This window comes from Globicephala melas, chromosome 3 (genome assembly GCF_963455315.2).
Source record: "Globicephala melas chromosome 3, mGloMel1.2, whole genome shotgun sequence".
Taxonomy (NCBI): Eukaryota; Metazoa; Chordata; class Mammalia; order Artiodactyla; family Delphinidae; genus Globicephala; species Globicephala melas.
This window is the reverse complement of record NC_083316.1, coordinates 106,757,850-106,782,161: the sequence shown is the minus strand read 5'-3', so window position 1 is coordinate 106,782,161 and position 24,312 is coordinate 106,757,850. Positions and strand designations below refer to the sequence as shown.

General features: G+C 39.3%; 1 protein-coding gene across 1 annotated transcript in view; it reads right to left on the bottom strand.

Annotated features, from left to right (window-relative positions):
* ADAMTS19 (ADAM metallopeptidase with thrombospondin type 1 motif 19) overlaps positions 1–22,938 on the bottom strand; it is a 280,962-nt gene extending 258,024 nt beyond the window's left edge. Inside the window, exons 1-2 of the mRNA XM_070045097.1 lie at positions 22,854–22,938; positions 21,582–22,225 (exon numbers count right to left, since the gene is read on the bottom strand). Of these exons, the coding sequence (XP_069901198.1) occupies positions 21,582–22,225; positions 22,854–22,938 (729 nt within the window). The remainder of the gene's footprint in view (positions 1–21,581; positions 22,226–22,853) is intronic.
* Positions 22,939–24,312: the final 1,374 nt, after the last annotated feature.

The following is a 24,312-nucleotide window of genomic DNA, read 5'->3' as shown; positions in this document are numbered from 1 at the left end:
AAATGTATAAAGAGTATTCATAATTATTTAAAGGTAAAATATCAGGCATTTCCAAACCGGACTTGCTCTAAGAAAGTGATACTAAATTAGGGGTTATTATTTTATTTACAAAAAAAATCACAATATGTTTTCCTTACATAGCTATATCCTATAGGGCCCTTAAAATATAATTCAGTTTATAAAAACTAGATTTACATGTAAGTATTTATTTGAGCAGGTCACTTATTTTCTAAGAATGTCTAGAAATACTACAACCAAAAGATTTTGTAAATGTAATTTATAAGCTTTAAAGTACTTTTAAAACCTACGTTATTATCACAGTTATAACCATCTATATTATGTTTTGTTTATATTGTATTATTTTTTAATTCTCCAAAACTATTTATTGAAATCCATTTCAGAATTACAGGAATAGGAGGAGATATAAGCGCTGAACACAGGACTGAATGTGTATCTTCTAGAGGAATAGGTAATGGAAAGAAATGACAGAAGTATGAAGTAGACAGTTGATTATGAAGTTCCAATTTAGAGTCTGATGTATTCTTTCTCTTACAAGCCTACGGTAAGTTATTAATAGGTTCAGAACATGTAAGACCATGTGACCAAGCACCCCAAAATTGGACACTATGCACTTGTGGAGACTCCACAGCCAAAGGCAAGAGCAGCCAAGTTATTAGAACACTTACAAAAATACTACAACTGAGCTAACTATAGGCAAAGGTTTGGAGACCATATTAATGTACAGTGCTAGGCTGTCCCCAAGGGTGCTTTAGTATGTTGTTCCAAAAGCATTTCAAATAGAAATAAGGCACTTCCCTATTCTTAATCTTAAACCACACTCTAAATATGAATCAATGAATTTACTTCTCCTCTTTTACCTTTCCACCCATTGACCCCCTTCATGACTCTACCCCCCTCACAAGAAGGTCCTGTCAACTCACAGAGATATGTAAACTCTTGAGGCCTGACAAGGCGTATGAGCTATAGAAACTGAAAATGCAAAATAAACAATCATGGGAATTAAATTAGTAATCAAAAACTGTATTTCTTTAATTTACCATTTTACCAGTTAAGATTTGGACATAACTTTCAAGCGGTATTTTTATGTATGTCTTGTTCATTCTCCTTTGATCACTCCAAACCATCTCTCCTGATAGAATTTTTGGGCCATCATTTTATTCCCTAAAGTTCAGAATTAATATAACATTTACAGGGATGAAAATTTGGTTTAATCCTGACCTACAGTCAATTTAAGCAGAAGAAATTTAAGCACATTAAAAAATATATAAAGCTTTCCTGTAAATATGTCCATACATTATTATTCAAAACCAAAGATTTAAATATAACTATTTGGACACCATTCTCTTTTACTTTCTGAGCCAAGTTGTTCTGGGACAACAGTGCAACTAGGCCTTCATAAACGTTCACTTCCTAAAGTGACACCAATTTCACATATGCTTTCATATCAAATTTCAAGAGTCTTAAGATGCTGTCAATGTTATAACAAACCCTTTAATGTAAGAGTTGCAAAAATGTGGAAAAGTATCTACTGGAATTAAATAAATACAGTATTTCTATCCTTTACTAGGCTGCTTTATATTACTATTAAATTAATACCTAATAGATTAACTGTCTAAGGGCCTTTATTTCCCTAACATTTTCCCAATCATGATTCCTACAGCTAGCAGGCATCTCTCCAAACTCACAATACCAGAGAAAACTTATTGCTTTGGTTTTTAATAAAAGGTACAATTTTAGAAAAAATAAGATACAACCACGATATATAAAATAGATGATCTTTGTTGTTCATCTATTTTATATACAGTAAGACCTACTGTATAGCACAAGGAACTATATTCGATATCTTGTAATAACCTATAATGGAAAAGAATCACTGAATCACTTTGCTGTATACCTGAAACTAATGCACTGTAAATCAACTATACTTCAATAAAAAATATAAAAATAAAAATAGAGATATTAAGCATAAAAGGTACAATTTTACAATTCTTGGCTCTGTTTAAATAAACACTCACAATAATTTGTATACAGGTTTACATTTACAGAATAACTCCGAAAGTCCATGACTAAAATCTACTTCCTAAAAAGGTTGATTTGGATTTTCTTTGTTTGTATTTATTTGTTTACTTGATTTGAACCCTGAACCTAACAACTTTGGTCTTTTTCACAGCAGTGGGATATATGAAACAATACTAGAGTCTGACACCCTCACACCATACACAAAAATAAACTCAAAATGACTTAAAGATGTAAATATAAGACATGACACCATAAAACTCCTAGAACAGGGCTTCCCTGGTGGCGCAGTGGTTGGGAGTCCGCCTGCTGGTGCGGGGGACTCGAGTTCACACCCCGGTCTGGGAAGATCCCACGTGCCGCAGAGCAGCTGGGCCCGTGAGCCATGGCCACTGGGCCTGCGCGTCCCGGGCCTGTGCTCCGCAATGGGAGAGGCCACAGCAGTGAGAGGCCCACATACAGCAACAACAACAACAACAACAACAACAACTCCTAGAAGAGAACACAGGCAAAACATTCTCTGACATAAATAGTACCAATAGAAATAAAAGCAAAAATAAACAAATGGGACCTAATCAAACTTCTAAGCTTTGGCACAGCAAAGGAAAACATCAACAAACTGAAAAGTCAACTTATGGACTGGGAGAAAATATTTGCAAACAATATAACTAACAAGGGCTTAATTTCCAAAATATACAAACAGCTCATATAACTCAATACCAAAAAAACAAACAACCCAATGGAAAAATGGGCAGAAGACCTAAATAGACATTCTTCCAAAAAAGATGTACACATGGCCAAAACACAATGAAAAGATGCTCAACATCGCTAATTATTAGAGATGCAAGTCAAAACTACAATGAGGTAGCACCTCACACTGGTCAGATTGGCCATCATTAAAAAGTCTACAAATAAATGCTGAAGAGGGTGTGGAGAGAAAGGGAATCCTCCTACATTGTTTGCAGGAATGTAAATTGGTGCAGCCACCATGGAAAATGGTATAGACACTCCTCAAAAAACTAAAAATAGAGTTACCATATGATCCAGCAATCCCACTCCTGGGCATACATCGGACAAAAAATTAATTCAAAAAGATACACGCACCCCAGTGTTCACAGCAGCACTATTTACAAGAGCCAAGACATGGCAGCAACTTAAATGTCTATTGACAGAGGAATAGATAAAGAAGATGTGGTGTAGAGATAACATCATCCACCAGAAGGCAGAGAGCAGAAGCAAGAACTACAATCCTGCAACCTGTGGAACGAAAACCACACTCACAGAAAGACAGGTAAAATGAAAGGCAGAGGACTACGTACCAGATGATGGAACAAGACAAAACCTCAGAAAAACAACTAAATGAAGTGGAGATAGGCAACCTTCCAGAAAAAGAATTCAGAATAAGGATAGAGAAGATGATTCAGGACCTCGGCAAAAGAATGGAGGCAAACATCGAGAAGATGCAAGAAATGTTTAACAAAGACCTAGAAGAATTAAAGAACAAACAAACAGAAATGAATAATACAATAACTGAAATGAAAAATACACTAGAAGGAATCAATAGCAGAATAACTGAGGCAAAAGAACGGATAAGTGACCTGGAAGACAGAATGGTGGAAATCAGTGCTGCAGAACAGAATAAAGAAAAAAGAATGAAAAGAAATGAAGACAGCCTAAGAGACCTCTGAGACAACGTTAAATGTACTAACATTAGCATTATAGGGATCCCAGAAGGAGAAGAGAGAGAGAAAGGACCCAAGAAAATATTTTGATTATAGTGAAAACATCCCTAACATGGGAAGGAAATAGACAATCAAGGCCAGGAAGCACAGAAAGTCCCAGGCAGGATAAACCCAAGGAGAAACACCCAAGACACATAGTAATCAAATTGACAAAAATTAAAGACAAAGAAAAATTATTAAAAGCAACAAGGGAAAAATGACAAATAACATATAAGAGAATTCCCATAAGGTTAACAGCTGATTTCTCAGCAGAAACTCTAAAAGCCAGGTGGGAGTGGCACGATATATTCAAAGTAATGAAAGGGAAAAACCTACAACCAAGATTACTCTAACTGGCAAGTATATCACTCAGATTCGATGAAGAAATCAAAAGCTTTACAAACAAGCAAAAGCGAAGAGAATTCAGCACCACCAAACCTGCTCTACAACAAATGCTAAAGGGACTTCTCTAAGTGGGAAACACAAGAAAAGGACCTACAAAAACAAAAACAAAACAATTAAGAAAATGGTAATAGGAACATACATATTGATAATTACCTTAAATGTGAATGGATTAAATACTCCTACCAAATGACACAGGTTCACTTAATGGATACAAAAATAAGAACCATGTATATGCTGTATACAAGAGACTCATTTCAGACGTAGGGACACATACAAACTGAAAGTGAGGGGATGGAAAAAGGTATGCCATGCAAATGGAAATCAAAAGAAAGCTGGAGTAGCAATTCTCATATCAGACAAAATAGACTTTAAAATAAATACTATTACAAGAGACAAAGAAGGACCCTACATAATGGTCAAGGGATCAATCCAAGAAGAAGATATAACAACTGTAAATATTTATGGACCCAACATAGGACCACCTAAATACATAAGGCAAATGCTAACAGCTATAAAAGAAGAAATCGACAGTAACACAATAATAGTGGGGGACTTTAACACCTCACTTACACCAATGGACAGATCATCCAGACAGAATATTAATAAGGAAACACAAGTTTTAAATGACACAACAGACAAGATAGATTTAATCGATATTTATTGGACATTCCATCCGAAAACAGATTACACTCTTCTCAAAGGCACACAGAACATTTTCCAGGATAGATCACATCTTGGGTCACATCTCAAGCCTCGGTAAATTTAAGAAAATTGAAATCATATCAAGCATCTTTTCTGACCACAACACTATGAGATTAGAAATAAATTACAGGGGGAAAAACGTAAAAAACACAAACACATGGAGGCTAAACAATATGATACTAAATAACCAAGAGATCACTGAAGAAATCAAAGAGGAAGTCAAAAAATACTTAGAAACAAATGACAAAACACGACGTTCCAAAACGTATGGGATGCAGCAAAAGCAGCTCTTAGAGGGAAGTTTATAGCAATACCTCAAGAAACAAGAAAAATCTCAAATAAACAATCTAACCTTACACCTAAAGGAACTAGAGAAAGAAGAACAAACAAAAGCAAAAGTTAGAAGGAAAGAAATCATAAAGATCAGAGCAGAAATAAATGAAATAGAAATGAAGAAAACAGTAGCAAAGATCAACAGAACTAAAAGCTGGTTCTTTGAGAAGATAAACAAAATTGATAAACCATTAGCCAGACTCATCAAGAAAAAGGGTGAGGACTCAAATCAATAAAATTAGACATGAAAAAGGAGAAGTTACAACAGACACCACAGAAATACAAAGCATCCTAAGAGACTACTACAAGCAACTCTACGCCAATAATATGGTCAACCTGGAAGAAATGGACAAATTCTTAGAAAAGTACAACCTTCCAAGACTGAACCAGGAAGAAACAGAAAATATGAACAGACCAATCACAAGCACTGATACTGAAACTGTGATTAAAAATCTTCCAATAAACAAAAAAGTCCAGGACCAGACGGCTTCACAGGCAAATTCTATCAAACATTTAGAGAAGAGCTAACACCCATACTTCTCAAACTCTTCCAAAAATTTGCAGAGGAATGAACACTCCCAAACTCATTTTATGAGGCCACCATCATCCTGATACCAAAACCAAAGATACTACAAAAAAGGAAAATTACTAACCAATATCACAGATGAATATAGATGCAAAAATCCTCAACAAAATACTAGCAAACAGAATCCAACAACACATTAAAAGGATCACACACCATGATTAAGTGGGATTTATCGCAGGGATGCAAGGATTCTTCAATATATGCAATTCAATCAATGTGATACATCATATTAATAAATTGAAGAAAAACAACTATATGATCACCTCAACAGATGCAGATAAAGATTGTGACAAAATTCAACACCCATTTATGATAAAAACTTTCCAGAAAGTGGGTATAGAGGGAACCTACCTCAATATAATAAAGGCCATATAGGACAAACCCACAGCATACATCATTCTCAATGGTGAAAGACTGAAAGCATTTCCTGTGAGATCAGGAACAAGACAAGGATGTCCAGTCTCACCACTATTATTCAACATAGTTTTGGAAGTCCTAGCCACGGATATCAGAGAAGAAAAATAAATAAAAAGAATACAAATTGGAAAAGAAGAAGTAAAACTGTCACTGTTTGCAGATCACATGAAACCAGCTATACATAGAGCATCCTAAAGATGCCACCAGAAAACTACTAGAGCTAATCAATGAATTTGGTAAAGTTGCAGGATACAAAATTAATGCACAGAAATCTCTTGCATTCCTATACACTAATGATGAAAAATCTGAAAGAGAAATTAAGGAAACACTCCCATTTACCACTGCAACAAAAAGAATAAAATACCTAGGAATAAACCTACCTAAGGAGGTAAAAGACCTGTGCTCAGAAAACTATAAGACATTGATGAAAGAAATCAAAGATGACACAAACAGATGGAGAGATATACCATGTTCTTGGATTGGAAGAATCAATATTGTGAAAATGACTAGACTACCCAAAACAATCTACAGATTTAATGCAATCCCTATCAAACTACCAATGGCATTTTTTACAGAACTAGAACAAAAAAATCTTAAAATTTGCATGGAGACACAAAAGACCTCGAGCAGCCAAAGCAGTCTTGAGGGGAAAAAAATGGAGCTGGAGGAATCAGACTCTCTGACTTCAGACTACACAACAAAGCCACAGTAATCAAGACAATATGGTACTGCCACAAAAACAGAAATATAGATCAATGGAACAGGACAGAAGGCCCAGAGATAAACCCATGCATCAACTAATCTATGACACAGGAGGCAAGGATATACAATGGAGAAAAGATATCCTCTTTAATAAGTGGTGCTGAGAAAACTGGACAGCTACATGTAAAAGAATGAAATTAGAACACTTCCTAACACCATACACAAAAAAAACCTCAATATGGATTAAAGACTTAAATCTAAGACTGGACACTATAAAACTCTTACAGGAAAACATAGGAAGAATATTATTTGACATAAATCACAGCAAGATCTTTTTTGACCCAACTCCTAGAGTAATGGAAATAGAAACAAAAATAAACAAATGAGACCTAATGAAACTTAAAAGCCTTTGCACAGCAAAGGAAGCTATAAACAAGATGAAAAGACAACCCTCCAAATGGGAGAAAATATTTGCAGACGAATCAACAAAGGATTAATCTCTAAAATATATAAAGAGCTCATGAAGCTCAATATTAAAAAACCATACAACCCAATCACAAAATGGGCAGAAGACCTAAATAGACATTTCTCCAAAGAAGACATACAGATGGCCAAGAGGCACATGAAAAGCTGCCCAACATCACTAATTATTAGAGAAATGCAAATCAAAACTACAATGAGGTATCACCTCACACCAGTTAGAATGGGCATCATCAGAAAGTCTACAAACAAATGCTGGAGAGTGTGGAGAAAAGAGAACCCTGTTGCACTGTTGGTGGGAATGTAAATTGATACAGCCACTATGGAGAACAGTATGGAGGTTCCTTAGAAAACTAAAAATAGAATTACCATGCGACCCAGCAATATCACTACTGGGCATATACCCAGAGAAAAACATAATTCAAAAAGGCACATGCACCCCAATGTTCACTGCAGCACTATTTACAATAGCCAGGTCATGGAAGCAACCTAAATGCCCATCGACAGATAAATGGATAAAGAAGATGTGGCACATATACACAGTGGAATATTACTCAGCCATAAAAAGGAAAGAAATCAGGTCACTTGTAGAGATGTGGATGGACCTAGAGACAGTCATACAGAGTGAAGTTAGTCAGAAAGAGAAAAACAAATATCACATATTAACGCATATATGTGGAATCTAGAAAAATGGTACAGATGAACCGTTTTGCAAGGCAGAAATAGAGACACAGATGTAGTGAACAAATGTATGGACACCAAGGGGGGAAAGAGGTGGGGGGGTGGGATGAACTGGGAGATTGGGATTGACATGTATACACTAATATGTATAAAATAGATATAAGAATCTGCTGTATAAAAAAGTAATAAATTAAATTTTTAAAAAAGAAGATGCGGTGTATATTTACAATGGAATACTACTCAGTCATAAAAAAGAATGGAATAATGCCATTTGCAGCAACATAGATGGACTTAGAAATTATCACACTAAGTGAAGTCAGTCAGAGAAAGACAAATATCGTATGATATAACTTATATGTGGAACCTATAATATGACACAAATGGACTTATTAATGAAACAGAAACAGACTCACAGGCATAGAGAACAGAGTTGTGGTTGCCTAGGGTAATAGCGGGGGTGGGGGTAAATTGGGAGTTTGAGATTAATAGATGTAAAGTATTACATATAGAATGGATAAACAACAAGTCCTACTGTAACAGTACAGGGAACTATATTCAATATCCTGTGATAAACCATAATGGAAAAGAAAAATATTTTTTAAATAAAAGAAGCTCATAAATACAACATTTAAAAAAATTAGAGTCTGATATGTGGATTCATGTCCTAATCCTACAAAGACACTACATCTTTGTAACTTCCTATTTTGTATACTTTATTTGTATAACTCCAAATGAGTGGCTTTGAATACTTGTTCTCATAGATTATGAATTTTAAATCGTGTCCACTATAATATGGGGTATCAGTAGCTAATTTTGTCAATTAGTCAACAGTGTATTCAAAAATATCCCCTAATGAATGCTTTAGTAATAATAATTTCCAGATAGCACAAAAATCTTCTGTATTGTTTATAAGATAGAAACTCTCCCAAAATTTATCTTTAATCACAATTCCTATCAAAGTCCCAGCTGATTCTTCACAGATACTGACAATCTGGTCCTAAAACTTATACAGAAATGCAAAGGATCCAGAATAGTCAACAAAGCTTTGAAAAAGGAAATCAAAGTTGAATTTCCCCAATTAAAAAATATATTATAAAGCCTCCTAAGTCAAGACAGTATGGTACTGACATAAGGATAAACATATAAATTTAAAAAACAGCATTAATAGTAAAAAAGTAAACTCATATTTATGGTTGACTTTTGACAAAAGTTCCATGGCATTTCATTAGGAAAGGATGGTCTTTTTAGCAAAGGGGCTGAGAGAAAATTGGATATACATATGCAAAGAGATTAATTCAAATCCTTATCTCACACCATACACAAAAACCTAACTCAAAATACATCACAGACCTAAATGTAATAACCAAAATTATGGAAGAAAACATAAGAGGAAGTCTATGTGACTTTGAGTTAGACAGAGTTCTTCTTAGTTACATCAAAAGCACATTCCGTAAAAGGAAAAAATAAATTGGATTTTTTCAAAATCTATAAAAACTGTCTTTGAAAGATACCATCAGGAAAAGGAACAGAAACCTCTGGACTAGAAGAAAACATTAGCAAATCCTATGTCTGACAAAGGATTTACATCCAGAGTATACAAAGAACTCTTAAAACTAAATAGCAGAAAGACAAAAAGCCTAATTCAAAATAGGCAAAAGATATGAATAGACATGTCACCAAAGATGATATATGAATGGCTATAAAAAGGGACATGAAAAGATGCTCAACATAGTCATTAAGAAATGCAAATTCAAACCACAATGAAATACTGCTGCACAGCCACAAAAATAGTTTAAATCAAAAAGAGACAATAACAAGCGTTGATGAGGATGTAGAGAAACTGGAACCCTAATAAATTGCTGGTGGGAACGTAAATTGGCAGTACTTTGTAAAAGAATTTGGCAGTTTCTTAAAATATTAAACATAAATTTACCATATCACCTAGCAATTCCACTCCTAGGTATCTACCCAAGAGGAATAAAAATATATATCTACACAACGACTTATACACAAATGTTTATATTAGCATTATTCATAACAGCAAAAAAGTGGAAACAATCCAAATGCCCATCAACTGATGGATGAATAAACAATGACTTATTATTCAGCAAGAAAAAGAATGCACTATTGGTACATGCTACCACATGGACAAACCTCAAAAACATTATGCTAAGTTTAAGACGCCAGACACAAAAGACCAAATTTTATATGATTTCATTTACATGAAATGTAAAGGTAAATCTATAAAAAGAGAAAGTTGATGAATGGTTGCCTGGGACTGGGGATAGGAACAGAATGATTGCAAATGGATGTGAGGGACCCCTTTGGGGTGATGGAAATGTTCTAAAACTGAATTGTGGTGATGGTTGCACTGTTCTGTAAATGTACTAAAAATCATTGAATTGCACACTGGGGTGAATTTATGGTATGTAAATCATACCAGAAAAAAAGACATTAGGGGGAAAAACATTCACAGTATCCTTTTCAATTTGTCACATTTTAAATGATTTAAATGATTTACCCTAGAAAAATCAGCTTGACATATTCTTGAATCTATCTTACTAATGAGAAATAATTAGGTTCTACTTAGAAAAATTTCTACGTAGGAACTTTCACCGTAAAATACCAGTTCAATGCCTTTTAAAACATTACTAATTAGAACCATCTATTTTGAAGTGGCAAAATTCTAACTGGAGATCTACAGAGACACAGGAATTATCCACGTTAGTAAACAAAATGGAGCACCAAATAATTAAATTTTAAAAGACAGATATTTCCACAATGAATTACTCATACTTTGCTAAGTATGTGTACACATAATTGTTATTTCCACAATAAATTACTCAGACTTTCTATTTTGTTGTAATAAACTGCTGAAGTTCTATTTATCCGTAAGCACACAACCAGTCAACACTGTGAAGACCCTATGCTATCTATACATAAGTTCCTCTGTCAATAAATGAACTGCTTATCTATGAACTGGGCACACTAAAATATTTGCTGGTAATATAATACTTTTATAATGGAAATGTACCTATCACATTTTAGTTGCCACTACGTGCATTCAAATCCAAATTATAATGGAGATAGACAATTTGCACTAATCAGATTAGCTGATATAATTATCTGCCTGGCCACTCCTCTTAGCATGTTAATGTTTTTTGACTGTTAATCCTAATGAGTTTTACAGGACTCTTAACATCCAAATTCTTGCAATATGAATGAGCAGATAAGCCTTGTTAGGTTATTTCTGCCATTTGAGATAGCTCACCATTTAATTCTCATGCATCTCCAAAGTCCTCTTAACCTGACCACACTGCTCTGCCATTCCAGTGTAGATAATCTCTCACAAAGAGTTTCTAATTTTCTCACTTATTTTCTAATATGCCTCTACAATGTGCCTCAGTCTTCACTTAGCCACATCTAAACTTGGTGGTATGGTAGGCCCTTTACAATCTGAAGGTATGTTTCTTCCTTTATTTCTGATAAATTTTATTTTACTACAGTAACTATCATGAAACAGCTGGAGTAAGTCTCCTGCTATATTACCCATAAAACTGTTGATGACAATTTGAAATAATTCATCTCTATTTACTTCCAAATTCTAGAATGGGAAGCAAGTTTCGACTTTTGTATACTTTTTCACCTAAAGAGTAGGAAAACATTCATACTGGCATTAAGGTCCCATTATATCATCTCCCAACTAGTTCACATTTATAGCCTGTTGAATAATTGAAATTCATAAAATCCTTGCTAGCTCAATGGCATCTGAGTGGGTTCCTGGAAAGATGTTAAAGGTAAGGACAGGAGGTATCCAAGTTTAGTATAGTTGGAGCTGAAAGACAGTATTAAAATTCATTCAAGACACATAGGATATGAAGTTTGATGGATGCAAATCCAGTCCTTAAAGATCCTGAGCTCTGGAGTTTTCCGAGCCACTAGAGTGGCTGCCCTCAAATCTGAGCCTGCACAGGAATTACCTTGGATTCTTTTGAAATACACTTCTTAGTTTTGAGGCTCAATCTGGGATTCTCATTTTAAATGGAGAATTCCCAGCTCCCACTACCTCACCCCCACTGCCGTGATTTTGATACAGGTGCTTGCACACCAGACTTTAAGAAACAGGGCATCAAGAAGCATGATCTAAAAGCCGATGGTGTGGGTTCACTGCAGAAAGTGGTCATATATTTTAGGTGAAGCCAGGCAGAGGGAAGAGGAAAAATCTGGGGCCAAACAGCTTCATATGCTTGTGAAGGAAAAAAAAAGGTTTAGGTCTGATAAGTTTAATTGGAAAGCAATACGAAGGCAGGAGCTGTTTAAATAATGCTGAAACTGGCTCATCAGCTCCATTCCCTGATCATCTGCGTTAAAGCCTAAACAGTTAATAATGTATTGAAAATATATGGATGTTCATTATGAAATGAAATCAGCTGGAAAAGGCAAGTACTAAACTTTCTAATCCCCAAGGGCCTTCTTAACACCACCATGCAAAAATCCTGTACGAATATCTGGTTAGCATTGAAATGGCTGAGTTCCCATTTTCTCACTTCTCTCAGTCTAGGGCTTGGCATTAGAATAAAGATGAGATGGAGACAAGATGATGTGCTCACTATGGCTGCACCCTAAGTGCACTCTGCATCAAATTATGGTCCTCACTTGGTTGTGGGAACCTTAAAATTTCCCTTCAGGAACACCCCCCATCCACCCACCTCACCCCCCACCAACAAATCATAATCCAAGGGGGACTACTGGTTCTCTCGGTGCTTTAAAATACGTCAATTACTTCCCTAACTCAATACAATTCCCATCTATCAGGAACCTGGAACTCCTCTGATTATTCTTTATTTTGCAAACACAAAGCCATAAAACCATCTGGGTAAAAATGTAATTGTAATTAAGCAGAAACATTCAATTGTACATGAACTCAATAAAAATGTGCTCTGTTTTAGTACTGCATAAAAAATGTTTTAAGACTGCTATACAGAATTTCCTGAATTCAAAAAGGTATACTATTTTTATGATTCACCTAATAAACTTCAAATAAGTATATATTAATATTAAATATTATCTAATAAATATTATTAAATAAACAAAATTTCTTCTCACAAAATTGGTCCATGCCTGAAGCCTCTCAGGACACTAAGACACAGATTAACACATGATTAAAGGGGTTATTAACTTTTAATGTATAATATCGCTTTTTCCATCAGCACAATGATTCTTTTTACTAGAATTCACTATATCACTCCCTTAGAAAAAGATTGGAGTGTCTGCATATTGGCCACTCTAAGTACAGAAACATCTTCCATGTGTCACTGTCAGCGGGAACAAAATCATTCATGCCGTTCTAACTTTTAAACAGGAAAACCATGGATGGTTTAAGGAGATGTGCACTTAAAGTTGATAAGGAAACACTGAACACTTAATAGTACTGTGAAAAAGACAGGTAGGACAAGTTGAGGCAAAGAGAAGTTTCCTTAAAAACTGTAAGGACCTTGAAGCAAGAACTATTTACCGTTTTGTTCTCTGGGTATTCGGCACAGTATATAGATGTAACTAGCTCACTACTGATGAACTTTTAGAGTGCTCTGCTCTTGAAAACAATGCTGCGATGAATAGGCTTATACATAAATCTTTTGCTCTTATGTGAATATTCCTCTAATATTGATACCTACAAGCAGAATTGCTGAAAACTAAGCATGTTTAAAATTTAAATACATACCACACAAGAGGCTCTACCCAATTTACTCCCCTACAATGTATAAGGTTAAGTGTTCCCCAAGCGTGCCCACCAGATACTATTAATCTGCAATCTGTGCCAATCTATGAACCAAAAGTGATGATTGAGAAAAATTTTTCCCTAGTTTCCTAATACATTTGAAAAAACTGTGAATGTTTATTCGGTATTTATATTTCCTTTACAGCATATCCACAAGAAAGTTAACAGTGCTTATCTATGGATGTTAAGATTACAGATGACTTATTTTATGTATTTTCTAAACTCTCTATACTCAGCTTGTATTATTTTGTTATTAACATTTATCTTTTTAAAATACTCATAGAAAGGGACTTCCCTGGTGGCGCGGTGGTTAAGAATCTGTCTGCCAATGCAGGGGACACGGGTTCAAGCCCTGGTCCGAGAAGATCCCACATGCCGTGGAGCAACTAAGCCCGTGCACCACAACTACTGAGCCTGCACTCTTGAGCTCTTGAGCCACAACTACTGAAGCCCGTGCACCTAGAGCCTGTGCTCCGCAAGAAGAAAAGTCACCACAATGAGAAGCCCGCGCACGGCAACGAAGAGTAGCCCCCGTTCACCGCAACTAGAGAAAGCCTGCGCGCAGCAACAAAGACCCAACGCAGCCAAAAAATAAATTAATTTACTTATTTAAATTAAAAATAAATAAATAATATACTCATAGAAAAAGAGCACTGGAATTAGAAATGAAAAAGACCAAACACCTAATAGAAAAATGAGTAAAAGAAATGAACAGAAAGTTTACAGGAAAGGAAATGAGAATAAAAATATGAAAAGATGGTCAGTCTCACCATTAATATGAAAAAAATGTAAATTAAAACTACTTTGAGATAACATTTCTTGCCCATTAGATTTTACAAAGATCAAAATTTTTACTAATACCTATATTGGTGACAGCATAGCTGAAAGACGTACTCTGTTTCTCTGCTGACCTGAGAGTGTAAAGTGGCATACCTCCATGGGGTACAATCAGGCAATATTGCCCCCAAATTACCAATACATTTGCCCTTTGACAAGGGCATGACATAGGCAGAACGACATATCTACAGAGTCTTATTCATTTAGCACTGTTCATAAAAGGAAAATACTGGAATCCATTAAACGTACATCCACACCAAACTGATTAAGGAAATTATGCCACATTTTTGCAATCAGATAAAATGGAAGTACCAAAACAGAAAGGGGATTCTCTTTAGACACTCATTATGTGATAATCTCACACATCAGTGTGTGCGTGTGTGTGTGTGTGTGTAAATAATGTGGCTTTTAAAAGCTCTTAATGCATTTTATTTGTTTATGTGTCAATTACCTCTAGCTCACCCGCTAGAAACTAATAACCCTGGCCACCTCTAGGAAGGGATACTGAGCAATAACTGGGGAAAGACTGCTGAAGGAAGATTTTCATTGCATAACTTTTTGGAGGTTCTGTGTGGTAAAGTCTGAGTCCTTGTAATTTTGAAAATGATTTCATTCTGCCTTTAGGTCTGAATGGTAATTTGGCTGAATCTAGGATTCAAAATCACATTTCATCAGAAATCTGAGGCTATCAACTCATGACCCCCTAGCATCTGGTATTACTGATTCAATCTCTAACATCAATCTGACACTCATTGTAGATCATCTTCCCTTTATTAAACATGTAGGATTTTCTCTTTATCTTTGATTTTCTAAGATTCTGCCACAATGAGTCTAGGTTTGGGTCTCTCTTTCCTTATGCTACTCTCTGTTTAGTGGTTGGTCTTTCAGTCTGAAGACGTGTGTCTTCCTTTATTTATGGGGCAAATTTGATTCTGATACAAAAAAATTCTCTTTAACCTCTACCTAACCAACACCAGTTCCATCAACCAATTCATCTCAAATTACTGAATTAAATAACACTCTCCACACCGTCCAGAAAACATGATCACTGAGGCATGCAGTATGCCCAACGCTCACTGAGCTTAGATTCCTCTCTTGTCTTGTTGCAAACAATTACTTCCACCAGTCAGCCTGTATGTTCACCAAGAATCAGCTGTATTTGCTTGAACATATGTTCACAACATTTTGTAATTACATAATTTAATCAAACCTAAATATTAATGCAAGTGAAATATGAGTGCAAAAGATGTCTTTGTTTCTATGAAAACTTTGGAAAACCCTGAGAAAGATTAAGTTGCTAAAAACAAAAAGTGCTGCAATTTTATTTGGGATGAAACTGTACAAGATTTGAAAGTTTTAAAAGTCCAGGATTCTACACATAAATTGCCTTGCATTTGTCTTTTAAATTTTATTCCAAATACAGAAACCTATATTGGAAATTGGTCTTGGTGCATCGTGAGTAAGGCTCACCTGGAGCACCAGTTATCTGACCTACACTCAAAGGCGTAGTATCTGGCCTCACATCCAAAGCTTGGCTAATGAATGTATATTTTGGTGACGTATATTAGAATCAAATGTTTAGGGTTCATTTGCATGCATTTTTAAAACTCTCTCCTTTAACTTATTTTTTTAAATTAACTCCCATTAAAGAAATTTGGCCTAGAGGGGTGGGATAGGGAGGGTGGGAGGGAGGGAGACGCAAGAGGGAAGAGATATGGGAACATATGTATATGTATAACTGTTTCACTTTGTTATAAAGCAGAAACTAACACACCACTGTAAAGCAATTATACTCCAATAAAGATGTAAAAAAAAAAAAAGAAATTTGGACCATCTAAATCTATGATTCATGGCTCACAAATTTTCTTTCGTATTTTGCATCCATTTGTCCTTTATGTTCTATTCTGGGACAATTTCTGGGTTTGCCTTCTAGGTCACAAATTTACTTACCAGTTCATCTATGGAGTTTTTAATTCTAATAATCATATAATGTGAGTTCCATTGTATCTAATGTTTTTGTTTTTGTTTTTTGCAGTATGCGGGCCTCTCACTGTTGTAGCCTCTCCCGTTGCGTAGCACAGGCTCCGGACGCGCAGGCTCAGCAGCCATGGCTCACGGGCCCAGCCGCTCCGCGGCATGTGGGATCTTCCCGGACCGGGGCACGAACCCGTGTCCCCTGCTTCGGCAGGTGGACTCTCAACCACTGCCCCACCAGGGAAGCCCGTATCTAATCATTTCTTTACAGACAGCAGCTGTCCTGGTTTTTTCCACGAATATATATCTACTCTTATTTTTCAGTTAAAGTATTCTATTTAATCTAGTAAGATTTTTGCTTCATGGTTTTAATCAACCAATTTGATGACTCTCTTTTATATGGTTTGTTTTCTTAACAGTGTGATATTCTTAGGTGTCAGCTCATCTCTTTTTGTTGGTTTCCTACTCACCTATCTGTTGTGACCAGCTCTCCTCTAGTTATTTGGAGGGACAAGTGGGGCCATCTACTGCATGCAGGAAGCCAATGGCTCAACTTTTGAGAGTGGAGACTCTCTATCCTCTGGTGTCACCCACACGTCCGGGAAAGCTCTACTACTATTCTCTCCGCTCTTGCCTAGGGACACACATTTGGCCTCTGCTACCTGGCACAACTGGACAGCAGACAAAACCAATAGTGCTGTTATTCAAGGGCCCCTTGTGCTCATGGCCCTCTCTTTCTTTGCAAGTGCAAGTAGCACCTCTGCCATAGCTGCCTGCATTCACACATATTCTCTAATATCTATATGTTTTCCATTAATCCAATCCAATCTGTTTGCAGTCTTTCAGAAGATACTCAAAATGTCGGACGTACTGATGGCATTCTTTTAGAATACTGCTTTAGATTTATTTAGAATATCTTTTCTGTCATTCCTAAGATTTGGCTTGAACAAAGCAGCTGGATGTGTGACGTTATTCTGCAATTTTTTTTCATTTGGATGTTGACTCCACTTCTACTCCAGTTCTCCTAGGTATGTACTACCTTTTCCCTGTCTTCATACCCTCCTCTCCTATTTCCATACTGGTACTTGATAAAGTTCCTTGTCCAAAAGGGATGCCTCCAAATACTTAAGTGTTCAAAACTTCCCATGGTACCAAATACTTTGATTCGCATAAGGGAGTAAATTGAAAAAAACAAAAAACAAAAAACGGAATTTACACAAGGCTGCAGATTTTGCATGAAGAGCTAATCAGCATAACTACTATATAAAACTCTAAATTTATAAAACTCTAAGTTTAAGTAAGTCTTAGTAGTTACTCTTTATCATCCTGGAAAAGTAATCTAAATATTACTGATAGCCAGTAATCATCAATCTAAAGAGAATCACAGGCAAGGAATGTACTGATGTAGTTTATCTTGGCCCAGTGCTTAGGTGTGCTTTTGTTAAAAAAGTGTTAATTTTGAGCAAACATGATTGTTTCACTCTTTCGTGAAATTTAATTTGTTGCTTTTTGTACTTTAATTTTTTAGAGATTACTATTTAAAACAGAATAACGTACTATATGTGTAATATTCTATTCAGTGATTTTTACTGGGTGCCTACTAAAAACTAGGTATCTTACCATGTTCTGGAAATGAAGAGATGAACAAGAGAGTATCATCATAGCACCTGGGACATTCCTACATCTGTACGTAACACAACCTACTTTATTTCCCTATTTATATCTGTGACTGGCAAGCCAGGTTGGGAACTCCTTGAAACATACCAAGGCTTTCTCATCTCCTTTCTGTGTTCTCTGTACCTACAAAATGCCTTGCTCAAAGGAGTCGTTCAATAAATGCTTAATTACTTAATATTACTTATGTGCCCATTAGATCTCAATTATTTTTCAGTATTAGAGACTAATAAGGGAAAATAGTAAGAACACTTCATACATTAATTGCTAGATATACAAATACAATTTGTGTATTTTACAAATAAGGGAAATAAGATCCAGAAAGATTAAGTACTTTGAAGAGGCAACACTGGAACCTGTAACCAAAATCTCCATTCAATCACTTTTCCCTTTATAGCACAAGTTAGATTGATATCTGGAGAATGAATTGGCCAGTCTTAACAAATGTTCACCGCTTTGCAATACTTGATAACTGTTATCTATTTCCTTTGGTAGAGACATTTAGAACCTTTCAAATATGTAATAATTCAAAAGGTGTTGAGGAGTTCAGGCACAAGTGGGTAAAACTTGCTACTGAGAGAGGGGAAGGGAAGGTGTACTTTGTAATCTACTCTTTCCTGTGCAACTGACAGTCAGAAAGCTTTTACTGAGAAGAAAAAACTGTTGCAAACTAAAGGAGTTGCATTTATAAAGAATGCACCTTCATATAAAGACATCATGATGCCTCACCTTAGAATTACTGGATCACAGAATTTAAATAGAGAAAAACAAGAATGCAATCCTTCGATAATCAACAGTTAAACAGAAAAAGCCTGTACTCAGGCAGACAAGGCTTTTGAGGTCTGATCTCACCAGACAGTTTAGGATCACTTCCCCTTATTGCACCTTCTGGCCTCGTCGGAAGAAACTTTTTTTTTCATTCGCTTGTTAGGCTCTGCATTTTCTCATCTCCACTCAGTCTCTTCCTTCTATCTGTAACACTCCCAGCCCTTTCCTGCCTGGAGAAAGGCTCCCCATGCTTCAAAATCCACTGAAACTCTGCCTTGGGAAGCCTTCCCCAACTCCCCAAGCGTGGTTTAACCTTGGGCATAACATCTGATTTAACATGCTGCTAAGTCACTGTTTCATGACCACCTGTGTCGTATCTACTTGTATATGATGTGCTTCTAATCTGTGAGCCCCTAGTGCAGGCTCTAGAATATATTTAGCATGCAACAAAATTTTCATTCTATCATCCAATTTTAATTAAGTCATCACATTCTCTCATTTTACTTATGAAAACTAGATCCCAGAGAGGAAAGGGACTTGTCAATCAGTAGGGAACAGGCCAATGTCAGAGCTCAGATAACAAATTATGCTTTCCCTTTCCTAATCCACCCTCATAAGGGAAAGGGCTGGCATGACAGAGTCTGGAGTAACAAACCCAACCTTCTTGGCTATTTGCCTAACTTTTTACTCAAAGTCTGACTGCTACACTGTATTGCTAGCAATGTCAGTTTTCTTCAACAACAAAGACTTCCCAGTTCAGAACACATACATATGTGGCTAATAGGAAAAGTGAGTAAAAGTCCAACATGATAAACAGGGAGGTATGTCAAACTCCTATTCAGTCTATGAAAAACCTACTCATAATTCTAACTTTGCTCCTTTAAGTATGGAGAGAAGGCAGAGCTCATTTGGAAAATCTGACCAAAAGCCCACATTTCAACACAGTGAAATGCTTTATCCCCTATTGCTTCTACCGCACCAGGAACTTTCTATATGTAATTATTTAATCCCCGGCCAAAAACCGGTGGACAATGAAATCCCCACAAAATGTTTCCCCCAGTGAAGTGCTCAAACATCAGCTCCACAAAAAACATTTTTAAAAGCTTTTCATGTAATTTTTCCATGCCATTTTTTTTCACTCATGGTTAAAAATGACCATATTTGAATATTCATCATTATGAGCATCTGGTAAAATGCAGCTCTGTGTGGCACTTTACATCATTTGACTGTGGTATCTCAGAAGGGTATAGGTAAAAATTTCCAGTTTCATTTTGTTTGGATTTTTAACCATCTTTTTCCATTTCATGGCTTTGGGTGCCTTTGATTGTGCTGATATTTTCTGCTGTCCATTACTATTGGATTTTTCTCCAAATGAGCAGGTTGCTTTCAGAGAAGTCCTTGTGGATTTCATCAATGGCTCACTTGGAATATCAAAATGAAGCCACAAATCACGTGCATGTTTACAATATTTTGTGGGTTTTGCCTTAAACCAACAGTAAAGTCCACAGTGATGATGGCTACACAACAATGTGAATGTACTTAATTAACACCACTGACTGGACATATAAAAATGGTCAAAATTGTAAGTTTTATGTTATGTATACTTTACCACAAAGCAAAGGTCAACTTACAGGAGGCAACAATTATCTCAAACCCTGGGTCAAAAGACAGGGGGGGAAATGGAATGATGATCTGTATTATTCAGACAGGGCAAATGGCTTTTACTTTCTAGCGCCAACAGGCCTCTTAGCCAGGCTCTCATCCCTGCTATTTTCCTCCATGGAGTGGAGAAAAGAAAAGAAACTTTTGCCAAGTAAAATGTAAACCTTAGAAAAGAAATGTTAAATCATAGAACCATAACCCTTCAAGTACTGACTGGATTCTCATGTCATCCATTAGTCAACTGCTCGCAGCCTTTGAGTTAACTCCTTCTCCCCTCGTTTCTCACAGGAACAGTGAACAGGTGTCCCGTGTGAGCGTGAATGTGTTTAAATTCCAGACAGCTGTCAGAACGTAACTCCCTAGAGGACTGTTCTGACAGCTTTGAAGTGGGACATGAAAAAAACTATGAGATAATAGATGAGAAACTGGGGGTGAGGGGCAAACAAGGAGGAGACTCAGCAGTGAGCAGACTGGTTGTCTTCCAGTCTCCTAAAAGACACCACGTGGTGGGCTTATTTTGAAAAGCAGAAATAAAACCAGTGGGAAGAGTTGCAAGGAGACAGTTTTACCCAGTGTTATGAAGAAACTTATGACCATCTAGCAGAAGGCTATTAATCCAAACAATTAGCCTTCAGATTCACTGCCCTGGAAATGTTGTATGGGAAGTACACGGTAGAGACTCCGTGCAGGGGGTGCAGACTAGGGCCAAGGTCAGGGCGCACTTCGTAAGGGGATGAGGTGCAGGCAAATCAGCCTGGTCTACGAGGGGGAGAGGGAGGAGTGGCAGGGGGAAGAGGAGAGCTGGGGAAGGAAAGGCGCTTACCAGGCCACCTCCGCAGGTGCTGAAAGAGGCCAGCGAGCCAGGGTGCCGCAGCACAGCCCCAGTGTAGAAGCAGGAGGCGTCGGGTGGCGCCGGAGGGCGCGGGGCGGCTGTTGCCCGCGTGGGGCCCGGGCCCGGGCCCGGACTCGGCCGCTGTTCCACCGCGAAGCGCGGCGCCAGGAAGCGGCCGTCTCTCCGGAGCAGCAGGTATAGGTCCCGAGAGAAGGCCGGGATCCGCAGCAGTACCTCGTCGCCGTCCGGCTCTGCTTGCTGCGCCGGGGGGGGAGATGGGGGCGGCGGCTGCCACGAGGCCGGGGCACCCGGGGACAGGGCGGCAGCCCCGCTGGATCCCCGCGGCACCTCCTGCGATTCGAGCTCCTCGTCTTCTTCGCCCCCCGGCGGCGGGGGTCGGGGCCGGGGCTCTGACCGGCCTTCCGCGGGCTCCTGGGGCGGCACCGGGGCCACGGAGCGCACCTCGCGGGAGCTGCCGGCCGCCTGAACCCGGGCGCCTCCGCCGCCCGTGGCGCCGCGCACCCAGCCTGGTTCCGCGCTGCCCCCGCTGCCGCCGGCCGCGTCCACCGGCTCCCGGCGCCAGAGCGCAGGAAACACGACTTCCCACTCCTCGCGGTCGGGGGCGAACTGCAGCCCTGCGGGCGGGGCAGACAGAGAAGTGCGAGGCTTAAGGTGCCGCGATTCCAGTAGCACAAGCGTCCCCGGGCACACACTCCGCACACAGGGCTCACGGGTAACGCGCTGGAGACCACCCGTCTAGCCCCTGAAACTCTCGCAACCCCTGAAGCCTAGCGATCAGATTACAGACCCCAGCACTTTCAAAATAAAAGTATGATTATCGGGGCAGGGGGAGGGGAAGAGTGGGGCTGCAAAGTTTGGTGACAGCACTTAGCTGTAGAAAAGAAAACCGGTGCAAAGACTCCAGCACAATTAAATGATTTCCTTAAGTATCTGCCAGAGCAAGGCAGAGCTATCAATTTCTTTACGTCCCAATTTTCCTCCAGGTGCTGTAAACGTACCTTTGCAAATCTTATTACTCTCGTGAGAGAAAAACTAAGCATTCCACGTTGTTGAAATGAGGCCGCGAGAAGTGCGCTTCGGTCAGGAGCGTGACCCTCTCACCGGCAACCGCACGCCGGTTTTTATTGCTTCCCGTGGAGCCCTGCTCACGGCGCACAGCTGCGCCAGCCCTGCCGACCCGTGCGTGCCCGGTCTCCGCTGGGGGAAGGTGGAAAGCAAGTCCAAAGTCACGGAAGAACTTACCTGAAACTATCCCATTCGACAGGACCCCCAGCTGGTAGAGAAGGCAGCAGACCTGAGTCAGGCGCATCTCGCGGCTCTTCCCCATACCGCGCTCCCGGCCCCGCGCGCGCCTCCTTGCGCGATCCACCGCGGTCGCAGCAGCCGCCGCCAGCGCCGCAGTCGCCGCCGCCGCCTCCCGGAGCGCAAGGAGGCCGGGCGGCGAGTTTGCCCAGGCCCTTTGTCTGCCGCGGGGGGGGGGGGGGGGTTGCTGTGTGACTCCGAAAGGCTGCTGGAGCACGGGTGGGGGTGGGGGTGGGGGTGGGGAGGAGCGGGGGCAGGCAGCGCGCGGCCCCGCAGCGCTCCGGCTCCCTGTCGAATTAGGTGATGAGTCTATTTTCTGTGTTCTGGACGTCGCAAGAGTTTCCGGAGCCCCTCAGGACAGCCCCACAGTCAGCCGAGAGCCGGCCGGCGCAAGACAGGCAGCGCTGCTTCGGGACAGGCGGAGGACTGCCCCGCGCGGGCAGGAGCGCCGCGGTGTCCGAGCAGAGGCTAGCCGCCTGCACCCACGCGAAACTGCCAGGGGCTGGTGCCACGGTCCCAGCAGCCGGGCGTGCCACGCTTCGCACCGTCCTCGGGACCGGAGGGCTCCAGGCTCCTACCCGCAGCGGCGCGGGAGGGAATTTGTAAGGGGATGAGGGGAAGACACGATTCGTGAGGTGAGGTGTGGAGAAGATTCAAGAGGATCCGACAAGAAAAAGGGACCAAGGGGCGCCCGCCAAGCGAGACTTTGCGGGACAAAGGTCCCAGAACACCGCACACGTGCTCACAAGCCCGGTTGGAGTGGGGTGGGGAACCAAATTCCCTCACCCGACTCCTGATTGGCCACTCTGGGAGGCCGGATTTGCATCCTTACGCGGCACCCCCTCCTCCCTGCTGAGGTGTGTGCAGGTAGAAGGGCCGTCCCCTCCCCAGCTCACCCCCTTACTCGGGTTCCTCCTTCAGTGGAGTTCTCCCCCCATCCACACATCACACAAAAGCCAAACTTAGTGCAGACTTGAGCACAAAGCAGCGGCCCCATTTACCAAAGACCTTTGATTTTTCTTCCCATCTTTGTCTCTGGGAATTTTCTAAGCCTGGAGATAATGTAATTCGTCATGGAGTGTGCTTCAAAAGTTCCCAGGACAGTAGACACCCTGACATTTCAGAGCCCCTTATCCCACCTTATCTTTTCGGCTTCCCATTCATCAGTGCTCTCAGTATCTCTCTCTCTCTCTCTCTCTCTAACTCATGCACACACACACTCCTAATGAGGGTGAGATTAAAGAGACCGGCATTAAATACTGTATTCTAAAGATCTCAGGCCAAGTGAGATTATTTCGCCTTTTTTTTTCCGTTAAAAAATGTGTTTATGCTATGTTTCGTCTTTGGGGCGCAATTCAACCTTAAATATTCTTTTTCTCTTACAGCTCTTCCTAGTACC